Below are 23,917 nucleotides of genomic sequence, written 5' to 3'. Positions count from 1 at the left end.
GTTATAAATATTATTTTTTTTCCATTTTACAGATAAGGTAATTAAGGTTCAAGGAGACTCTGACTTTCCCAGAGTCACATAGCTTGCAAGAGTATGAAGCAAGGGGTAGCTAGGTGGTGCAGTAGATAGAGCTCTGGCCTTGGAGTCAGAAGGACCCGAGTTCAAATCCAAGCTCAGACACTTGACACTTACTAGCTGTGTGACCCTGGGCAAGTCACTTAACCCCAACTGCCTAAGCGGGAAAAAAAAAGTATGAGGCAGGATTTGAACCTAGGTCTTCAAGACTCCAGTCAAGTATGCTTTCTAGGATGTGCTTTTGAATTTTGCTAATGCTAACTTGTGTGACAGATGGCCTAAAATATATCATCAAAGACATTTAAAAAAAAAGAACATATAAATAGAGGTAGACTGAGCATATAGCAAGAATGAGAGATAAGAGGTAATCAAAGGAAGACCTCTAGATTGCTGGGTAAATAATCTATGGAGTATTTATGATAGCAGCAGCTAGGTGGCACAGCAGATGGAGCAGCAGGCCTGGAATCAGGAAGAACTGAGTTCAAACCCACCTTCAGACCTTACTAGGTATGGGACCCTGGCCAAGCCACTGCCTCAGTTTCCTCATCTGTAAAATGAGCTGGAGAAGGAAATGGCAAACCACTCTAGTATCTTCGCCAAGAAAACCTCAAAATGGGGTCAGACAGAAATGAAATGACTGAACAACATTTATGGCAGGATATAAGACATAATGGCAAAGAGAAGGATGGCTATTTATCACAGTGTAGGGAGGACCTAAATCAGAGAGATGACAGATTCTTCAATCTAAATAGGTCAGATAAGAGTTGAAGTCGTAAGGATCAGTTCCCTAGTAGAAAGGCTATAAAGAAAGGGAAATGGCCCAAGGAAAGAACCTTGAGATGTGCCTACAGTTTAAGGAGCAGAAGGAATGAGAGATGGGAGGAGGGAGCAGAGACAGGAAAATACCATGGCATGAGAGTTAAGGGAGCAGTTTCAAGAAAGGGATTATTAGCAGTATCGAATGCAAAGAAAATGTGTTCAGAGAAATGAGGACTAGCGTCTGTCACCTTAATGACCAACAAACCGATGAGTACAATTACCTTTTTCTTTTTTCACATTTCCAATGTCTTTTTTTTCTTTTAAATCATTATACTAATTACAATCTTTAGAATCTTCCTTTTTGAATATTTGCCACTACTTTGGTTCTCAAAAATATAATGCATTCTGAACCTTTAATGGGAGAGGGGACTGACTAATCTTTATCAAATCTACACTTTGTTCATTCAAATTCTTTCATAGACTATAAAATTTTAGAGCTGAAAGAAACCTTTGTGATTTCATCCAATTTCCTCATTATGTACATGAAGAAACAGGCCTAAGAAGATGACTTGCTCAAAGTCTAGTTAGAGGCTGCCTTGGGACTAGAACCTAGGTCTCCCTGTTCCTGGGCCCTTCCTTTTGCCACTATAGCATGCATCTTCTCCAAGAGTTAGGAAACGTTACTTTCATTGTAGAACAAAAATCCAAAGGAAGGTACATACCACTTTTCCAGGGTAATTCCACTGAAGGTCAACCACCTCATTGTGCAAGACAGCACAAGTTACAACAAGAGTTTCTCCTGTTTTATAAACAGTTTTCACTGCCTCTATCTCAACTTCAAGCTCTGGAGTAGCTACAAGAAAAAGATAAGTAATAGATTGAAATATAGTAGAATAAGCAAAGGGAATTCTGACAAATTACTATCATTATTTGAGGTTTAAGGTCTTCTTTAGATTGAAATAGTTTTCAATGCAAATGTAATTGGTTTTATTGTTATTTAAATTAACTAATAATTTTTTATTTATTAGCAATTGGGCAAATAAATATAAAATGATAGAGAGCTTTTAAAAATTGTGTGTATATAAATGTTTATACATATATACGTGTGTGTGTGTGTGTGTGTGTGTGTGTGTGTCCCTGCAAATGATTTTGTCATGGCAAAATTCTAAAAACTCCTGAAATTGACTTTCCTGCTTAGTACATGTATCAAATTTATAGCTGGCCCCAAAATGGAATACTATGATTTTTTTTGTGCATGGCACACTTGGCATAACCATCCAAAGAGAGACTGTAGCTTCAAACAAGAGCAAGAGATAAGCTTAGGGGCAGTGAGGTAGCGCAGTAGATAGAGCCTTGGAGTCAGGAAGACCTGAGTCCAAATCCAGCCTCAGACACTTGACACTAGCTGTGTGACCCTGGGCAAGTCACTTAACCCCAATTGCCATACCAAAAAGCAAAAAAAAAAAAAAGAGAGAGAGAGAGAGATAAGTTTAGAAAGTAGGAATGGGGCTCTCCTTTCTTCTCTTACATGGGAGAATATACTGAGCTTAAAGAAGAGAAGCAAATTAATTATTCAACAGTAATTTTTAAAAAATAAATGGAATCCTGCTATATCAAGACTTGAATCTGATTATTCTGGGTGAAATTGGCACAAGTCTTAACCTGTTGCTATGAATAATGTATAACATAATCTACTAAAATGATAGCCTTGACCACTAATATCAGGGAAATCCTACCTCGACTAATCAAAACCCAAAGTAGATCATTCAATTAATTATGTTTAATGTTTTTATACCGCAGGTTTAAGATATGGGGATGAATGAATGCACCTCCAAATTTTCCATATAAAAGAATTAGTTTAGAAATAAAAGCTACTTACAGGATTTTAGAGGGAAGAGATAGAGGCAGGAAAGGAAAGAGAGAGAAGAAAGAGGAGGAGAGAAGAGGGGATGGGAGAGGGAGAGAGAAAAGGGAAAGGAGAAGAGAGAGGGAGAAAACCTACCTGTTATTGTATAAATGATGAATGGAATCGTCTGAAACTTCTTCCCTTTGATGACTGTCTCACACTTGAATTGTCCCATGGCAAAGTTTCCAACAAAACCCTGTCTGCTGTCGTAGAATGCATGGACCACTTTGTCATCACTGTTGAGTAGGGTCACTTGGGCCTGAGGATCAGTTGTGCGACATGGAATAGTGACAGAATCATGTTCCTCCGCAAAAAGTAAATGATCAACCATGGCTGAAGGTACAAAGGCTACATCTGGATCTGTTGTAAGCAACAACATAAAATATTCATTTTAATCACTGCACAAACATCCAGAAGATGTAGTTTAAAGGCACTGGCCATCATAAATGATGGGAGAAATTGCAGTCGGTTGTCAAGCATAAGCTATAACAATCTTCTTATAATCTAAAAACACCGATGATCCACACACATATTAGCCAGAAATTCACTTGTGATCTTCAAAATTAAGTACCATGTTCCATCTTCATCTTATGAAATACAGGGACCTCCAACAGAAGCACAGAAGGGTTTAGCAGTAATTAAGAGAGCTTGAGTCAAGATCACATCTAAGGCTTGAAGAGCAAGGCAAGGAGATGAGAGATGGACAGTCATGTAGAAGGAACAGCATCAATCAGCATGGTCAGGTCACAGAATACCTGTAGGGAAGTAAAAAGACTGGAAAGGTAGGATATGGCCAGGACATGAATCACAGGACAAAGACCACTTTATATTTGATCCCAGAGGTAATCCAGAGCAACCATTGCTAACTGAATAGAAGGATGACATGGTCACACCTATAGGGAGAGACTTGAGGAAGGAAAACTCATTAGAAAGGTATCACAATAGTCCTGGTAAGAGATGATAAGGACTTGAACAAATGGTGACTGTGTGAAACAGGGAGCATGTGAATGTGAATATTTGGCAATGGACTGAATATGTGGAGGAGTGAGGGTGGGCAACTGGGAAGTTGGTGGTACTTCACCAATTATAGGGAAACTGGGAAGAGGGGAAGATTTGAGGGTAAAAGACAATGCATTCTGTTGTGGATGTTGAAGTTGGCTTGAGATGTCCAAAAGGCAGGTGGTATTGTCAGACTGTAATTCAGGAGAGAGACCAGGCTAGACACATAGATATGGGAATCCTCCCAGTAGAGACAATAATTGAACCCACAGGAGATATTGAGATGACAAGGAGGGACAGGGGAAGAAGAGAAGAGGACCTAGGACAGAGCCTTTGGAAATACCACAGTGAGTGGCACATCATGGATAAAAAACTAGCCAAAGAGATTAAGAAGGAATGGTTAAACAGATTGGAGAAGGGCTAAGGGTGAGCCAGAGAACAGAGTAACCAGGAGGAAAGAGAAGGTGAACAAAGAATGCCAAAGGTTAAAGAAAGATCAAAAAGGATAATGAGAAAAGACCATTAGACCTGGCAGTTAAGCAAATACTGGTAACTTTGGAGAGTGCAGTTTCAGGTGGATAATGAGATCAGGAGTAAGAAGGCAGAGAAAGAGGAAAGTAGAGAAGGGGGAGCAAATGTATGATGGTAGCTAGTGGAAATGGTTAGATCAAATAAGGTGTGTGTGTGTGTGTGTGTGTGTGTGTGTGTGTGTGTGTGTGGTATATATGTGTGGTGAGTGTGTGTGGTGTGTGTGTGTGGTGTATGTATATATGGTATGTGTGTGGTGAGTGTGTGCATGATGTGTATGAAGTGTGTGTGTGGGAGGGGGTGTTTTAGGGATGGAGAGAAATGTGGTACATTTGTAAGCAAAGGGAAGGAGCCAGGAGATAAGAAAAGATCTTCATATTCTTTTACACATACTTGTCTCAAAGAGGAACTTCATGGATCCAGGGCAAATGTTTCAGGCTTGAATATTAGCGTAAAACAGTAAAGGTAGAAGAAGAAGGCAGTACTATATCAATCAGATTGCAAGTCATCTTGGGGAGGGAGGGTGAGGAGGGAGAGAAAAATTTAAAACTCAAAAGCTTATGGAAATTATTGTTGATAAATCAAAATAATAAAACAAGAAGAAGCAGAAGGCAGTACATACTATGACCACATGATGAAGTGAATAAGAGAATAACTGAAAAGCTGTTTTAATATTTTATGAATTTATAAAATTTTTATTAATTTAGTTATAAATCATTACTAAGCAAGTTTAATTTAATTAGTTGTATTGGCATTCAATAAGGTTTTTTTAATACATCATTTAATTTTTGACGATTCCATTACGCTTTATCAAAACAACAGGCATCAAATACTACAACATTTCACTTTGATTTGGTTGAGAACTTTTGTCCAACTAAATTAATAGCAATGGTATTGGTAGAAAAGAAAGTTTAGACCATGAAAAACATTTCTTTCCACCATTATGAACCCCATGACTAAGAGGCAGGATCGTATCCTAAAAGGAACAATGGGTCCCACTGTCCATCTTATAAAAAAGAAAGGTTCTGGATTCAAGAGCTGGAAGACCTGGTTTGGAATCCTGACACAATTGCTTTCTAGCTGCAGGATGATGGGCCAGTTCCTGTTCTTTGCTATAGTTTCCTCATCTTTAAAATAGGGACAATAAAGCATGTACTACATACATACAAGACTACACACCCCATACAAGATTGCTATGGAGTGGGTGCTTTTTAAATTCTAAAGAAAATTGTAATATGTGAACTATTCAAAAGATGAGTATTAGAGAAGTCAGGATTTCTGATTTCTTGTCTTGGTTCTATCACCATACACATATGTGACTTGGGACAAGTCATTCATCTGGTTTCTCACACATAAAATGAGAGGGCTGACATAGATGATCTGAGATTCCTTTCAGCTCCTAATCCCTATTAGAACTAGGATATGAACAAACCTAACAGAAAAAAAAACTCCCTAGGAAAAAAACAACTAAACTGCCTTTGAATCCTAACAGCAAGAAGGATAATAAAAATCTGTTTTGTTTTGAAGCCTCAGTTGCCTGTGGCCAGGTCTGTTGAAATAAGTACAAATATTTTTTATTTTTTTAAATAAAATTAAGTGGTAAATAGGATTTATAACTCTAACCAATCAATATTTAATAAGGTCATGGCTAGCACACCACTAAGTGGCTAACATTGTACAGTCAGTGATTATTTCCTTTTCTAAAGAAAACCATTTATTTAATTTAATCTTACAAGGTCACAGCTAGAATTTTGGACCTTTGAGCAAAAATGCCAGAAAGAGTTTGCCTGCCCTTTCTTAATGACAAAACAAAACAGATCTCTAGCTCCCCGCATCAAGAAGGGTCTTCCTGGATGGTGTTTATGCCCCTGAGGAGAGAAGACAAGGATTTTGAAGTTTTCTCCATTCAGACAATCTCTGCTTCCATGAGTAATTAACCCTTAACACACTGATGGGTTGAGTAACTGATCTGCAGCAAGGGGAGCTTCCCCAAACATTTAGAGGGTTTAGCTAGAGTGAGCAATGCATGGAAATACAGCATGTTACACATAAATATTGTCATGAGGGCAATAATAAAACCCAAACTATCTCTGGCTGAATGAGAACTATGAAATTAGTAGGAGTCTCCTTCCAAGGGAGTTGTCCCTATCCTGTGACATGTAGGTGGGTCTCTTGGGGTCCTTCAGCCTCTGGTCACCAAGTCATATGGGCACTGCCTGCATTGGCATCTTTTTACTCGGGCTGGAATGCCTAGGATTTATGGTTGGACTTTTATGACATTTGTTATTTAAGCAAAGGATTTTAATCACTTCCCCCTCCCCTCTACCCCTCCCAGAGTCCCCTTTTTTTCTGCGTGACACTGACATTTCCTTTCCACAAGGATGTCATACTTCAAACTAGTAGCTTATGTTTCTAAGAAATATACAAAAATCACTTTCACACCTATTATTTGATTCTATCCCATGACCTTAGGCAAGTATTTTCACCATTTTACAGATGAAGCCTCTAAAGCTCAGCTATTCAATGATTTCCCCAAGGTCACAGTGCTCCTAAGTGCTTGAACCAGGAGGGCTTCAGTTCCTAAGACTTGAACCCAGGTCTGCCTTCTGATTTCAAATCCAGTGCTCCTTCCGCCATATCATATCACACTGCCTCTTCTTTTTTCAAGGTGTGCAAGTTAAAAATAATATTTTAGGGGGCAGCTAGGTGGCGCAGTGGATAGACCACCTGCCCTGGAGTCAGGAGGATCCGAGTTCAAATCTGGCCTTAGACCAAACACTAGACACTAGCTGTGTGACCCTGGGCAAGTCACTTAACCCCAATTGCCTAAAAAAAAAAATTACATTATGGGGCAGCTAGATGGTACAGTGGATAGAGCACTGGCCCTGAAGTCAGGAGGACCTGAGTTCAAATCTGGCCTCAGACCAAACACTTGATACTTATTAGCTGTGTGACCCTGGGCAAGTCACTTAACCCCAATTGCCTAAAAAAATAAAAATAACATTTTAGTATCCAGGATGTACCTCCTGGAAAAGTACACTGAATTCTATTTTATCTCCATATGGACTTGGTGAAATCGACGTTAATATGAAATGATGGTCCATCTCTGTCACTGTTGCTATTTCTTGGTTCCAAATAGGTTGTGAGATTAGTATGGTAAGTATACGGAAGGAAGTAGTCTAAATGTACTCAAGTTCCCTTCCAAATCTGAGCCAGTGAATAGGAGGTTTTTCTTTCCTCTTCTAATCACTGATTTCACAACTAAAACACAATAATAATAATAATAATAATAATAACAACAATAATAATAATCCTTTCTCTTTAGCAGGCTCAAACCCTAAAGTCCGATAGGAGAATGACTGGCTATGCTCTTTGTTTTGATTAAGTCTGGAAAATACCATGGGAATAAAGATCTTGGGATGACTGCATTCAAAGTCCTGATTTTTTCTTCCAGTGCTAATGGGTTCCCCCAAATCAACGTTCTTCCTGTAATTCCACTTGAATCAACATAGCAGACAGGAAAACGATAAAACTGCTTGAGTTTCAGACTCACCTGGCACATAGATGTAGATGTCTTTGCCTTCAACCTCAGTCTCCTCTGTCTGAGTATGGTTATAGTAACAAGTGTAGAGCCCTGTGTGTACAGCTGAGGCATTGACCACTTCCAGGACCGTCACAAAAAGGCCACTGTTGTTCTCCTCATTTCTGACTTCTATTTTTTGGTCCTCTTCATTCTGCATGGGGTACTGCCAGCTCACTTCACTGTCCCCAGAGCATCTTAGGGTAAAAGATGAATGCAGCTGCACAACCTTTTCATCCTCATTCGGAAAGACAGTGGGTAATGGAAGCTGGCAAAATGTGAGCCACGGCCCTGTGAAAGGAAACCCTTTCTGAATGGGATGCTTCAAGAAAGGACAGTCTCACTGAGGGAGACTGTGGGAAGCACCAGGAGCAGCTTATCCCGACAGGGACCCCTTCTATGTAAAGTTCGTTAGCATGGAACCCTACACAAGATCTAACTATAGCAGTCACAGCATCTGCAAGAAGGGCTCATTAAAATGTCTCCGCGAGTCCCCTCCCTCCAATTCCCACGAAACTTCCCAGATTCAGACCCACTCCAAATTCTATGTGCGTGTGTATACAAATTAAACATTGACACTTGATTTTATGTTATTATGGAATGAGCAACAAAATAACAGGAGCAAACATTCATGGCCTCATTATGATGGAATTCTGTAAAGAGAATCCCAGGGTCACATGGGATAAGAATTGGGCCTGATGGACCCCAACTGAACAAGCTTCATTTGTGTTGGCAAATTACACACATTATACTTGTTACAACTAACTTTGGCAAGCCTGCCCCACTCCAATTAATTCAAGAAAATAGAGCAGGGTGATAGGTCCTTTAATTGTGTGGTTCTACAATGAGTCCAAAGGGGAGGCCTAAACACCTGGGTTCTATTCCCAAATTCAATTCTCTGCCTCCACTTTCAGCCTCTGTTCTCCCAACTACAGAACTGATATGAAATGAGACATTTTTAAAACATGAATTGGCTCTATCCTTCTCCCTGAAGTCTACGGATGGAATTGCACCCCAATGAAGGATTTGGTGATTGCTATAGGAGGCTATAAGAGCATGTTTACAGGCAGCCTCAAACTCACACAAGCACAGCTGATGAGGTGCAATAAACCACAGCTACTAAATCTTTTCTCCTATTTAACTCTCTACCTTATGGACAAAGCCTTAGGCACCATCCACCAGAGGTAAGTTAGGGGCTTTAATTCTTTCAGACTACAGGGAAAATGGAATGTTCAGTGCTGTAGACATTACATTCACAAAGACCAAACATCTGCGTGGAAAAAAAAATTATATCAATTATCCAGACGTTTAGCCTAAATGTCATTCTTCTGCAACTGTGATTGCCCCAATAGCTTCACTTTCCTCTACCAGTTTATCATAACGGTGTCATAAAGGCAACCTGTCTCAGCTATTTTGAAGCAGTTTTAAGAGTCTTCCTTTTACAAAAAATTAAGATAGAATTGCCAGAGATGATGATGATGATGATTTCTGAACTAGATTTTTTCCTCCATTATTTATCTCCCTTGGATATCCTAGCATGCCTAGTTGAGCTGCCTTCAATAGACTCTGGTCCAAGGAGAGCAGAGGAGAAGTGAGTCCATTATTATCATTCTCACTTCAAATGTTCTGGTCATACATGTAATTAATACACGAATTTTGATAGCCTTCTTTGAAATGGAAACTAGAAGATACATCTGTATCCTAACAAGCAAAACGAATTGACTATCAGAAATAACTATCTAGAAAATTCAGGAATGGGAAAAAGCTATCATGGAAGGAGAAAAGGAGGCTGAAAACCTGAGTTTTACAATCTCCTCTTCATACTTCCCTGGAATTGCTGGATTAGCATTTATTTCTGCCCTTTTTTTTTGCCTGTATGAACAGCAAGATGAAATTATCTGAAAAGCACCAATCTTAGCCAAGACTCATAATAAAACACTAACAAGGTAAAGTTGGCATCCTTACCTGTGAGGAAACATCCCAAGACCAGGAACGCCCATGGGGAGGCACCCATAGTTACGGAAAACTAAAATAACAAAAGACCAAGCAAAAATACAGTTAATTCTTAGAGCCCAGTGTGATATCCATAAACTTTCTGCTCAGTGGTTTTCCCCTAATTCTTGTATCTAGAAGCCTACAATTCTGACAAAATCAGGCTGAGAGATGAACCCAGGAAAAATTCAGGAGACTCTTTTCCACCCCACCATTTCCTTTGCCCATGGAAAACAGCTTTTTTTGCTATTTGTTCAGGCTGGAAGGAAGAAGTAAGCTGAATATGTTTGAGCTGAATCTTACATTCTATGAATAAAACTACTGCATTGAAAAGTCTTTTTATTCTCAAATTATAACAAATTTCTATATCTTCTTATATAGGCTGTACAGATATAATCATTCCCATTTTACACACACACACACACACACACACACACACACACACACACAGAATCTCAAGATGAAATGGCTTACTGAGATCACATAACTAATAAGAACCAGGGAAATTCAATCCTATGTTTCCCCAACTACATAGAGGGCCTGGGTTCATCCCACAGTACCACACTGACTCCCAACAAACTTATTAAAATCTTCACGTACTGATGCCTAATTAAAATGATTTGGTCTCCTCAAATACTGAAACAAAATACTGTTCTGGGTTTCAAATTTTTGTCTTCAGTAACTGAGTATGATTTTTAATTTACCCAATGAATGAAATATATTCCATCAGACGTTAACTTTCTCGACCATTCCAAATTCTTCTTAAAAGTGCAAAATGAAGTAAGCAGAGCTAGAAAAACAGTATCTACAACATAGCCAATGACAACAATGGAAATGGGATGAATCAGTACAAAGTAATTGAAACCAAATTTTGTGAAATTATAAGAGCTAAGGAAAAAAAAAGAAAAAAAAAGAGATTATAAGAGCTATGGTCCCAGAAAAAAGCTATGAAAGAACATCTTCTTCTTCCATGCATTTGCTGAGTTTGGGGTCCAGGAGGCTTGGAACATTGCATGTAATGTCAAACTTTTCCAATTTGTTGAAAGATTTTAATGATTTTTTTTCTATTTTCTTTTCTTTTTAAAAAATTATTTTGTCATAAGGAATTACTTTCTGGAAAGGGGCAGAAAGGCTATGAGAAAAATCTAGGTGATGTTAGAACAATAGTCATCAAAACCTATTTTTTAAAAAAACTGAATTCCCTTGCACCATAATAGGAAAGCAAATAGAGATGATTTGTTTCTACATTTTACACTTTCTGATCATTTTAATCCAAATAAACAATGTGAGTACTTTTTTACCCTACACGTGGCTACAGAAACATTCAGATGTTCAGGTTCATAAAGAATGTACCACATCATACCATAAATAGTATAAAAAGCAACCAATTTAGTTTAATAATAATAATTAGTAATACCTAATATGCACTGAGCACTTACTGAGCTAAGGGGTAAGGTAGGGGTACAAACTGTAATAAATAAATCACTTCACTGCCCCTGCTTTCCCAGAGTCTATAGTCCAGGAGAAAGATACAACACATGCCCAAATAACTAATAGAAATCAATACAAAATTAAAATACAAATGAGGTCTGAACTGGGGGTGGGAGTCAGAAGAGAGCTGATCAAAGACCTTGAGACATATGAGCTTAATCTTCAAGATTACCCGTAATCTCAACTAGAAGAAATTGGGCCTTCTTCTAATTCTAGGAAACAGCATCAGGAAAGACAGTGGAGCAAAAATAGACAAAACATGTAGGTGAGTGAGATGGTGTAGACTCCAGTTTGACTGGCATGTAGAGAAAATACAGGGTGTTCCAAATATCTTTAAACTATTAAAGCATAAAACAGAACTAAAAACTTTTTGAGATACCTTATATACAAGAAACGTATGAGGGTTGGGTGCAGATTTTAGAAAGCTTTGAATGCAAAGAGAAGCTTAGTGAAGGCTTCTCAAAAGAAGGGACATGATCAGAGTTCTGTATGAATATGTAATAATTATTATTCATTAATAATGAATAATAATCTGGCAGCAGTGTGATGTGTGATATGGGGGGAGGAGAAGTTTGAAAAACAGTACAATTGATTTTTTTTCAAGTTCTCTTAATCTCAGTTTTTGTTGCTCATAAACTTTCCAAATCTCTCAAATTTTGGACTAAAATTTTCCATGTTTGTTGTCATAGATTACATCCAAATGTTCAATGTGGGCCTTCTTGACACACTTAAATGAAGAATATTTTTAAGAGTCTAAATTTGCTTTGGGAGTATCACTTAAAAAGAGGCTCTATTCTTCAGTAATACTAGAAAAGTTTCCTTGGAATTAACCAAAAGTTTTGCTGCCGGTGTCCAGATTTGTCAAAAATTTCACAAACACATAAATCAGGAAAGCCCAAGGCTTTCTAAGTGAGTGCTCCCTAAAGACTCCTGTGACACAGAATGTTCTTATATGTTCCAGGTACATTTGGGGCCTCAGAGTAGAACTTCTAGCACATTCTGTCAGCATTTTAGCCAGGAACTCTATATCCTGAGTCCTAAACAATGAATGAATACTACTTTTGCCACAGGAAGACAAGGAGGCAGTTTGAATTATACCCCAAGGCAGAAGGCAGGAAAGATGGAGGAAAAGGAGAAAGGGATGCCTGGAGAACAGAAGAGGGAGAGAAAGAAAAAAGAAACAGCTGAATAAAGACTGGCCAAATGATAATGTCAGTCACAACTTCCCTACCCCTATTCCCCTATTCTTAAAAACTCTATAAAAATCTTTATCCCTTCATTTTTTTTGACTTTTTTTATCCCTCTCTCTCCATTTCACTGCCCTCCCCACACCTATCAAATATTCTTAATTCATCATATGAAAGCAATAAAAAGGGCAAGTAATGAGACCTTCAAGACTAAAGTTCTGATAAAAAGTCAACTATTGGTACTGATGTTAAGGTGTGTTGGTACTCTGGGTTACACAGAGCCCAGTATGTAACTGACTTTAGAGAAATTACGGCTTTGAACAGCATACATTTGTGTGGTTGTTCATCTCCAAATGAATCCTAGAATCCTAACCTTACAGCTGGAAGGGACCTTAAAGGACAACTAGTCCAATCACCTATTACAGATGAGGAAACTGAGCCCCAAAAGAGGTGAAATTATTTGTCCAAGGTCACACAGGGAGTAAATGACAGAGACAGAATTTGAACCCAGGTTCTCTGGCTCAATACCACCCAGTATCCTCATGGTATCTATGGCTTATTTTTCATACAAGCATGGAAAATTTAACTCCATCCAATTCACTGTTTAGTTATGTGCCTAGAAAGTACGGGCATGGCAGTGAGTGCTAGGTGAATGAAAGAGTCCATGAAGTGAAGATGAGAGACAACTATCACTGCCACAGATTTATAGCATCTTCTAAATACAGTATCTTCTGCCTAACTAAGACACAGAAACTAGGAACACTAATGGCTATATTGTTATTTGTTGTTGAGTGATTTCAGTCATGCCTGACTCTTCGTGGACCCCATTGGGGGTTTTCTTGGCAAAGATAGCGAAGTCGTTTGCCATTTCCTTCTCCAGCTCATTTTATAGACGAGGAACTGAGGCAAACAGGGTTAAATGACTTGCCCAGGGTCATGCAGCTAGTAAGTGTTTGCAGCTGGATTGGAACTCAGGAAGATGAGTCTTCCTGACTCCAGGCCTGGCATTCTATCCACTGTGCCACCTAGCTTCCCCAGCAAGGGCTATACTGTGGTATAACTGAATTGTTTAATACAATTCATAAATACTACATGGACCCCCTGGTGCTCAGTAGATTACAGACTGGGTTTTTTCTATTGATTTAACCATTTCAGGTATCAAGCAGATAGTAGGTAGCCTTAATGCATCTCCGCTGAAGCCTGATCACCTCTTTTTCTCCCCCATTACAGCCACATAGTTGCAGAAGCCAGATTTCTAATTGGCTGATTTCCATGAGGAAAAATGTGTTTCTGTTTGTGTTAGAGGCTGGGGGGGTGGGTAGGGGAAAGTGGTTCCCTAGTATAAAATAATAGGGTCCTCTTGTTTATTCTGAGCAGAAAATGCATGAATGATAATCTAAATATTTCAGCTATGCCCCACACTATTTCCTAATGTAAATTGTGGTATTCTTTCTCTGTACCCCTCACAACAGGGGGAGAAAACATAATACAGTCACACAGTGTTAGCTGGCTGGCAATGCATTGGGATGCTGACAATTCTCTGTGCAGTGGGGCTTCCACACTGTGGCCAGCACAGCAAGCCAGCCAAGCTGAGCCTGGCTAGCCTTATTTACTACAATTAGCAGTAATGGCCTATGTGTTTATGTATCAACCTCCCACTGATAATAGACTTAGGCAAACTTCAAAGAGGTCCTCCAGAGCCAGCCTCCTTTCTGGGATTTTATCACATTTTGATCCTGTATTTCTTTAGATAGACTTACCCACTATACATCTTTAAAACATTCCCAGGCTTAAAGGAGTGACTGATTGCTCAGGGCCCCTGCTCTGAAGATAGTTTTACCCTTTCCAGACTGCCAGATTTCCTTCTGCTTTTTTCAGATTGAGAAATTCTGATGCCCTGGGTGTATTATACAAAAATATTGAAAATGAGGCAAGGAAACAGACCTCATTGGAAAAAGATAATGCTCTAAATGCTCAACAACAACATATGCTTACTTTAAACTTGTTTCCACAATAGAACTGGTAGCCCTCGTAGAAATCTAAGTATGTTATAAAAACCTTGTATTCACAGATGTGTGCCTCTAAGGTAAACATTACTAGAACACACTCTTAGCTTCCCCCAAGGCTAATGAAAATCAATAGCTAAGACATTAAATTAAATCATGTACCTGATGATAACTGAAATCTCTGGGGAGTTATGACTCTTACTATTATGTGCTTTCACAAATAAGGATAAGACACTGTATTTCAATTACTTTACAAAGCTTCCTTGCAGCTTCCTTTACAAATTCTTTTATCACACTGCCCACTCAAAAGGAAGATGCATAAAATACAATCATAAAGGGGGAAAAAATACAATCATAAAAGCCAGAAAAGTAGATGCTATTGATTTGTCTAGGATGTAAAATCATGTTTCAGAAACCAGGATTACCATCAGGATTTTGTTTAAAAAGCTTTATGATTTCTCTAGTGTTGGCCATATGCTGGACTCCATGTAAGATATGGTATAGAAAAGATCTAAGATACATTCTTGAGATGTCAGAGACAAAGAGGCAAATCAACATCTGAGAAGAGAGTTAGATTTCTGTCATCACTTAAGCTCTTTGGTCTTTGTGCGTCCCCCTCTCCCATTTCTCCTGTCCTTCTCACTTTCTTTCTCAGTGAAAAGAACCCTGGACTAGAAATCAGAAAATCTGAGTTCTTAGCCCACCTTTCTCAGTTGTTTGCTGAGGAGCTGTTGGCAAGGTACTAAAACTCCTTTTCACATATTTGCAAAATGCAAATAATGAAACCAGCCCTGACTGGATTGGGGTGAGGATCAAATGCGATGCTGTATAGTTTTCAGCACTATACAAATGTAAGCTATCACAAACATTGTAATTGTATTGATCTACATCCAGGTCTGAAATGGTCAATAAAAGAATACAAGTAATGAAGCACTAGGCTTGGAATCAAGAAAACTCATCTTCATGGGTTCCAATCTGGCCTCAGACACTTACCAGCTGTGTGACCCTGGGCAAGTCATTTAACCCTGTTTGCCTCAGTTTCCTCATCTGAAAAAATGAGCTGGAGAAGGAAACAGCAAACCACCCCAGTATTTTTGCCAAGAAAATCCCAAAATGGGGTCACAAAGAGTCGGAGACAACTTAACTCAACCACAAAAAAGGTGAGCCCTTCACAGACCATCAATGGAACACAGACATGGAAACAAATGTGCTTGACACTTCACTGCCATTAATCTCTCTAACTTGTCAAGGAAGCCAATCATCTCTGCTAAAAAAAACAAACAAACAAAACCAAGAAAAAATGCAACTAAAAGCACAACCAACAATCTCAAACCACAAAAAAAGCAATAGACATAACTTGTAAGAATCCTATTGTCAGGAAAAAGAGTGCCATGCTTTGTAAAATGCCAGAAAAAGTAATTCCAAATCAATAACTAAGTAAACAGCAAGAATACAGGGACTTACACCCCCCACCACCACTACTGACAAAAGCCATTAAATTCCAAGGGAAACTATGATTTCTTTAAACAATGACTTCATCAAGATCCAGATTCCCAAAGGTTCCTCTAATTTCAGCTTTCCTGAGCTAATTCTAAATGTGAAAATTATAGGGGTTTTGTTTTGTTTTGTTGTTTTTTCAGTTCAAGTGTCCTGCTCTATCTGAGACAACTTCAGAAAACTGCAAGCCAGGCTAGGTTAGCTGCTGTTTCTGTGATCTACACATTCATCTACTAGCATGTTTTCACTTTGTTTTGTTTGCTATCACCGAGCTCCTGTTATACATTCCAATGATGGGCAGGAGTGGGGTGGGTCCTGTATTTTTATGCTGAAGCATTTTTTGGAAATCTCTGAACTGAATCTCTCCACTGTCACTCCAAACAGTTCAGCCTAAGAGACTAGAATACTTCTTTTGGACTGAATCAACTCTGTGCCCCAAACAGAAAAGCTGGCTATTAACAATTTAAGGGAATATCTAACCACTCGGAATCAGCATATAACAGAAAAGACGTAATGATGTCTTCCCTATTATCGTGTAAAATGAAACTCCCATCATCACTCAAGGTCAAACTTTTACTGAACTGGTCATTCCCCCCCCCCTTAAACTGTTCACCTGCTGTTCGTGCAAATGACCACGTGATGGCAGTATTAAATCACGAATATGTGCCGCAGATGGTGGGGTGCAGAAAGGCGTCGCAATTTCAGGTAGAGGCGAAAGGAATGTTAATTAGGTGGTTTTCTCCTAGGACTCAAATTCGCCTCTTTTCGCAGACAAAGCTCTAGGTTTTAAAAGAAACTTCAAGTCAAATCCCAAGGTAAAAGTTAGAGTATGGGGACGAGAGAGCCGATTGCGAAGTCTGAAACCTCAAGACGGTCCGGGTAATAGTCTCGATGGAATGCAGCGACCCTGGACTCCCTGGTGACAACTCTTGGGCCATCATCAGTAGAGGGACAGAGAAGAGAAGAAAGTCCACAAGACAGCTATCCCTTCTAAGTTTTCTTGCCAATTGGCGCCTTCCTTCACCGACTGGGATCCCCGTCCCTCCCATCCCAACAGCATCCTTGTCTAACCAGCAAAACAGAAGGGTTACCCATTAGCCCATTCACGCGCCCCACACTCCCACAGTAAAAACCAACCATCCGAGGTCTGACCGGGAGTCTATTCCCACTGGTCAGATTCTACACACCTTCCTTCACTCCATTTCAGCAGCTGGAAAGAGCAAAGGAAGGTGAACGCTTGCATACTTCCACTCTCCAGGGAGACAAGGGACCGAGATTGGGCAAGTCTGGGATTTGGGGATTTGTTGTTGTTGCAACAACTTAAAGACGCCGCTTCCCCTGGAGTCCAGGAGTTACCCAATCTGGTTTACACACCATTGTAAACCGTAATAAAACTGCGCAGCGGGAGACGGGACAGGCCGCGCGGGCCGACTCCAAAAACCGCTGGTTGATTGGAAACGACTGTTCCCGTTGCACAATAATGTAGGATCGTTAAAAAGGAACAGGCTGACGGAAAAGAGGAGAATTGGAAGGAACTTAAAAACAATATTGGAAAAGAAAAAAAATGGTGGTCGTGAACCTCAAAAACCCCTTTTATTCCCCAGGCTCCATCAATGCCTCCTCTACTCCTTCGCCTCCCAAGCAATTCCAACACCACCCCGGCACTCCCCCCCCCCCGCCTGGAGCTTCCTGGGACATTTTTCTATGCGCCCCCCAACCCTTGGGTTCACCCATACCAGCCTGGCCACAGTGACTGAATTCTATATCTCAGTGAAGAGGGGAGGTAAAGAAACCCCATTTCTTACACTTATTCAATCCAGTTCACTCCACTCCACCAAGAGCGAAATCCAAGCGCATCTACACCAAAATCTAGGTCTAGGGGGCTGCCTCTTCTGGAAAGAAACAAGGTAACGCGCACTAACTGGACCGCCCGCTAGAGGGCCACACAGTACCACGGACCTGACCCCAGGATAGCTCGCTCTCTAGTCCTCGACAGCGAAAGACTGGACAAGAAACCCACAGACTGCCCTTTCCAAGAGAAATAACACGCTGGCACCGTCCAGCCGCGCCACCGCGCCACATCAGCCAGGCACCAGCCACCAGCCACACAACACTATCCTCCCCCCATCTCCACAACGTTACTTCAAGCTGCCCCCCTCCCACCCCTGCCTCCTTAGAAGCCCCGCTCCACTCTGCACCGCCCTCTTGCCTCCTGCGGTTGAACTCAATTACGCTGGCTCCACGGTCACCCCCGCACAGCCCCCGGGCCACCTCCTGCACAGCAAGTCCCCCCGGCTGCTCAGAGCCGTCTCAGCACTTCTGCTGCCGCGCCTTGGGCAGGATGTGTGCAGTTTGCATTGTTTTCTGCTGAGACCTAAGAGAAAGGAGATTGGACGGTGGAGGGGGGCGGTCGAGTTTAGGGTTACATCTCCGTACACAAGCGCCTCCTGTAGACCTTAAAGCAATAGGAATGGGGGTGAGGGGGACTGAAAGAGAAGTACTATTTGAGACCCCAGCGAAGCGCAAAGCTAAGCCAAGCGAAAGGCAAAACTGACCTCTCCGTGAGGAGCCCGTGGTCTCTCGGATCGCCATCCTTCCAAGTACCCTACATCCATCCAACAAGCATTTATTAAACTCCTGCCATATGCACTCTACCCTTTCCCTCCAGACCTGGACGCCCTTCTCCCCAAGCGAAGTCCTTGAGAGCAGGAATTGTTTGCTGTTGTTTGCCTTTCTTTGTATTCCCAATAGTGAGCACGGTGCCTGGCACATAGTAGGCTCTTCACGTTAGTTATCTGAATAATCATCACCCATAGTTTCTATTTTCCTGTTCCGAGCCTCCTCCAAAGACTGAAAGGGTAGTCTGGCATATTTTAGCCAAAGAGAAGCGTTTAACATTCACACTTTAAGCCCTCCAGCCCACCTTCCTAGAGACCCAGCAGGGTCATTGATTAACTTCAGACAAAAGGGAAGATGTAATCAAATTTAATCGCCATCCGGTTCTAAGGTAGTCTAGCAACAGGCAGACCCAGAGCTCGATGAGTTTAAAGAGTAAGATTCAAGAAAGTTTAAGAAGAAGCAAAACGCACTCGACGACCCACACCCACCTCTGGGGAGGGGGGCGGAGAAGAAAGCCTGTGAGACGCTGACTGTGCGTGTCTTAGAGGCTGACCTTCTCAACGGGATAAAATCCTCCTACAGCTGCTGCCTCCTGTGCTACAGCCAGGCTAGTGCCAATCTCACCCTGGGTTGCTAAATTTTCTTTCCACAAAGCTCGTGACTTCCCAATTACAAACTAATAGGATGAAAAGGAGAGTTCTTTTTACTCGGGCTGGAAAAGCAGCCAGAAAAAGGACCCAGGGCTCTGGTTATCGCCCTACTAGCCGATGAGCCCCAGGGGGCGCACTTCTCCACCCCATTCGGCGCCAGTGGCGTTCCCTAACTAGAAACTCTTGCTTACTCCTCCTTTCCCCTCCCCACCTCGGGTCCCACAGCTGGACGCGTCTCAGAGCTGCTGTGGTTTGGACGTTCAGTGGGGGGAGCCCAGAGTTTTATCTGCTCAGCAAAGAAACCGATTCTTGTCCTTCGAAGGGCAGAAGGGGGGCGCCAGGGATCACACTTTTTCCCTCTTCCCTTCACTATTCTCAGTCTCTAATTTAAATTGCATTTTAGAACCAAGAGCCAGCAGGAAGCTGGGTCTGGACAGAGAGGAAAAGTGGAGGTTAGGCTGCCTCGATTTTTGAAGGCAATGAGGAAAGAAAAAGAATATTGTGGTTATCTGGCTGAAGGCTGCATTTGAATATGGGAAGGCGGGTGGGGTATAGAGAGGACTGGAGGGATCTAGCGTTTAAGATGTCTAAGGCATCCAGTTGCTGAGTGAGAAAATTACGGAAACTGATGTTTGTGATCACCCCAGAACCTCCCCCTTCACTTTATTCTCCTTCCCCCACCCCCACTCTGTTTCTCCTTCCTTTAGGGGCAGGGAGGGACTTGTGTGGCTAAAGCCTGTGGACTGAAGTCTCTCCATTATACCTTGTATCCCTTTCCACTCAGTCGAAATTGCTGTTCAATTCTATTTCGGAGTGATCATAGACCCAAGGCTATTCGGTCCAAAAAAGTTGAGCAATCCACTGGCTGAAGAGCCAAAAACCCTATTTCCCAGGCCTCCCTGCCGCGAGACTTTTCCAAGGAAACCCATCTCAGTAGAAGCGGCACAGTTTTGCCTCACCCCGGGCATGGTTTTGTCCAAAAGAGAAAGGTTGTAATCCCGACTCCCACTCCCTTCTGCCTTCTTCTTCCCCCCCACAAGCCAGAATCGGAATCTGACAAGCTCTCCTTGTTGGCACTTCGGTGAATTCCCAGTTCCCCAAAACAGAGGGAGTGAGTTCGAGGTGGTCACGTAGACAAGTCCAGAAAGGAGGCTTCCAGAGATCAGAGCTTGACCGCCCCAGAAACTTGGCCACCTCAGTCAGGGCAACCACAGCGCAATAGGGTCCGTCCCTCTCCCTCTGCTCAAAGCCTCTCAAAAAGAACAGCTGAGGTCAATTGTTTCCGACTGCAGCGTCCGCGCCCTGGCGCTCCGAAGAGAAGTTAATCTCACGTGTAAAACTCGATTTACATGGGGATAGACGAGGAGGAAAAAGGAAGCGCGGCGGCTAAAAGAGGCCAAAAGACGGGCTGTGGGGAGACTGAGAACAGACAGCGGCGAGTGGGGAAAAAAGAGAGGGAGGGTAGGCCAGGGACACCCGGATAGGCAATGCCACGAGTCTTAGAAGAGACGCGCGCAGGAGCCCTGGACCAAGGGATGGGAGGTTGGGGGCCCCGTTAGGTTTTTTTTTTAAGTGGCTGTGTAGGCCACAGAGGCCCGCCCCACCGACCATCTCTTACCTTGCGCAAAAAGTTTCTCAGCTCTTAGTCCTCCCCTAAACTCCCCACATGTGCTGCTTGGAGAAATTATCCGGCACTTTTCTGGCGATTTTCCTACTTTCCTTCCTGTTGCCTTGGTTTGCCAGAGGATCCCAGAGAACGGCAATACTCCAGGATAAAATGTTTTCAAAAATACACTCACAATAATAATAATGATAATGACTCCTGGAAAGGAGCCTGATCCCAGCTCGAAATTCCTCAAATCCTAGGTTTCTGGAATGCGGTGCGACGACGGCTTCTGCTCTCTCTTCCAAATGTGTTTGTCATTAATGCCAGAACTCCTTCCCCCCGCCAGTCAGACAGCCAGCCAATGCCGCCGCCTCTTCCAGACCAGATCCATCATCCATCCAACCATTCCTCGGAGTAGAGAGCCCTCTATCACTGCAGAGCTGCGACCTTTTTCTTTGACGCCTTAGAAGTCCCTGGTCAACTGGCGGCAGAGTGCCCCCCCCAAAACCTCGACACACCCCCTCCCAGCCCGACGCAAATTACCCCGGAGCGCCCTGCAGCAGCCGCTGTTCCTCTGGGTCTGAGTCCTTGTTGCAGAGTAGAGCGCCGTCCAGTAATTACGAACGCACCCCTGGCGTCCCCAGTCCTCCAACCAGTCAATATTTCCGAGGACCCAGGATACCTCCAGCAAAGCCTTTCTCACCCAGTCACACCACTCCCTCTATCACCCTTCTCACAAAATCTACCTCCCTTCTGCAACTCTCCCAGAACTACTCTGGACCTCCCTCGACAGAGCGGGCAGCTTAGATCCGCTAAACCGCCGAGAGGGCTTAAAATACTCATTAAAAACTTGCCATCTCCCAAGAATGGTCCCCGGGAGCAAGGCGAAAAAACCTATATTCCTTCCCAATCGGCCCCCACAAAAGAAAAGAAAAGAAAAAAGAAAAATACCAGATTAAAGCGCTTCAGTGCCTTCTTAAATAATGCCCTCTCTCTACCTCAAAATGAAGTTTAAATAATTTCAAGTTTTTAAGGGGTAGGTCCAGGAAAGATCCAGGAACGGAGGCTAGAAAAACACTTTTTTTTTTTTTTAATCCCCAGTCTCTCTCTTCCTTCCAAGTTATTTTGCTTCCCGACTTGTTCAGGTTTACTTAGGATAAATTACCCTCTGAATGCAGAGATCAGCTCCAGCATTTTTTCCCATCGCCAAAGTTTGTGAAATTACCACATTTCTTCCAGCCTCAAAACCTAACTTCCCCTGAAAGGAAAACAAAGTCGAAAATTCAAAAATTTGTCCTCCCTTACCTTCTCTCCTCTACGTTAATCCGCAATGAAAATCATACACAGTAAAAATATATATAGATATATAGATGTAATTACATATATGCCTATCTCCTGTAACTTTCCCTCTCCGTTTCCTCCTCCTCTGTTTCTTTCTCTCTTAGTTGAAAGTGTAATGCGCTCAAAACCCGCGTTTTGTAATAGATTCAATGTTAAAGTCTATCCTAAAACTAATCATTTGCTCTAAGTAAATAGCTGTCAGGAATGAAGCCCCCTCCAACCCTCTTCAAAATAAAAGTCTCAGTCTCACATTCGTAGTTGGGAACGTTCTGCCTACAGCTTTGGGTGTTCCCTGTCGTCTTTTACTCAGGCAGGGGGTCCACCTCCAGCCTCCAGTCTTTATCAACAACTGGGGGTGGGGAGGGACGAGTTGGCCATATGGGGTGCAGGGTGTGGGGGCTGTATTTTGATAGTCTAGCTCTGCAGGGGGAAAGTTTCGTTAAAATACAAACTGCTCACAATTTCATGAATGAGCTCTGCACACTTTTGGAACTTTTCTCAACTGCATTTTTGGGGTAATTTTTAAAAATGTTTCTTTGTGGATACAGCCTCTGGAGCAAACAAATTACATTTAGGAATACTAATAACAGGGCTCGCTAGATTCTGGTCCAGGAGGGGGAAAGGTGTGGCAAAGATGGGATCCCTCGTAGAACGCACATAGTGGCTGTGTCATTTTGACCCTGAGTCTTTAGGAGAACAGGTAATGTAGAAAAAAAAAATACTTTTGGTACTATCTGCCCCTAATGGCAGTTTACAAGTGCAGTCTGATAGGTCTGAAGAGGACATAAAGAATAGAGGGTAGATGTAGGATCTTTAGCTTCTTTAAATCACTTATCTTTCCGTGCTTTGTCTTTGAGGGTAATCTGGAAGAGACGGGTGCAGGCTTCTGTCTCCTACATGCGAAGGCTGAGATTTAGGCATGTGGAAATTCTTCGTAAAATGGGCATTGGGAGAAGGAGCACTTTGACCCCTCCTCCCGCGATACCTTCTGCAAGAACAGATCGGGAGGAGGGCATCTCCCCAAGTCCCCTATTTCCCCACTTCGGGCTCAAGGGAGGAAAGCTGTGGGCCATCTGCACCCTTCTCTAGGAAGCTAGCTCCGCACGACGTTTCTTCAAGGGGTGTTATCCTGCTTCTGTGCGCCAGGGGGCGCTGCCGCTCCAGAAAACAGGCCTCCGTCTCTCGGGACGTGGAGCTTGGAGTGAACGTGTGAGTGTGAGAGTGTGTGTGTGTGTGTGTGTGTGTGTGTGTGTGTGTGAGCGCGTGCGCTGGGGGAGAGGACGGTGTCACGAATGTATTTTGAACAATGTTGGCACCCAGTCTTTTCAGGCAGGGTTTTTAGAGAGAAGGACCATGGTTATCTCCCCAGCCTCGCTGACCATTTCTTCTCCCCCAGCCAAAGCAAGAGATTGGCAACACTCCCTTCCCCCCATCTCCCTGCTGAAGTGTAGGGAGAGGGGGAATAGAAAATTGACTCCAGCTTGCAAAAAAATTGGTGGGGGGGGCTGACGTGCGAAGTTCAGCGTGGCATGCGAAGCTTAGGGGGTTCATGGAGTGGAGGGGGACCCTAGGGCTGAGCCCGAGAGTTCCTGCTGCCTCGAGTCCTTTCTGCATATTCGCCTCTAATGCATCTTCAGCTTGGGTGACTGCACAACCCCACTATTGCTTCCACATGTTCCTT

At 42.3% G+C, this 23,917-nt stretch overlaps 1 protein-coding gene across 5 annotated transcripts in view; it reads right to left on the bottom strand.

The window, feature by feature from the left end:
• Positions 1–22,370, bottom strand: part of PDGFRA (platelet derived growth factor receptor alpha) — a 49,099-nt gene extending 26,729 nt beyond the window's left edge. The window contains exons 1-5 of one of the 5 annotated variants that reach the window (XM_027836014.1): positions 22,201–22,370; positions 9,813–9,873; positions 7,821–8,138; positions 2,837–3,100; positions 1,557–1,687 (exon numbers count right to left, since the gene is read on the bottom strand). In XM_027836014.1, the coding sequence (XP_027691815.1) occupies positions 1,557–1,687; positions 2,837–3,100; positions 7,821–8,138; positions 9,813–9,861 (762 nt within the window). In that variant the 5' untranslated portion in view covers positions 9,862–9,873; positions 22,201–22,370. Of the gene's footprint in view, positions 1–1,556; positions 1,688–2,836; positions 3,101–7,820; positions 8,139–9,812; positions 9,874–17,207; positions 17,228–18,575; positions 18,597–19,127; positions 19,158–20,907; positions 21,335–22,200 lie in introns of those variants that run through there. The other 4 variants (XM_027836015.1, XM_027836016.1, XM_027836013.1 and 1 more) reach the window with 4 other exon arrangements.
• Between the last annotated feature and the right edge of the window lie 1,547 nt (positions 22,371–23,917).

Source organism: Vombatus ursinus, unplaced genomic scaffold (genome assembly GCF_900497805.2).
Source record: "Vombatus ursinus unplaced genomic scaffold, bare-nosed wombat genome assembly UNPS02014818.1, whole genome shotgun sequence".
Lineage (NCBI taxonomy): Eukaryota > Metazoa > Chordata > Mammalia > Diprotodontia > Vombatidae > Vombatus > Vombatus ursinus.
This window is presented reverse-complemented; position numbering and strand designations above follow the sequence as displayed.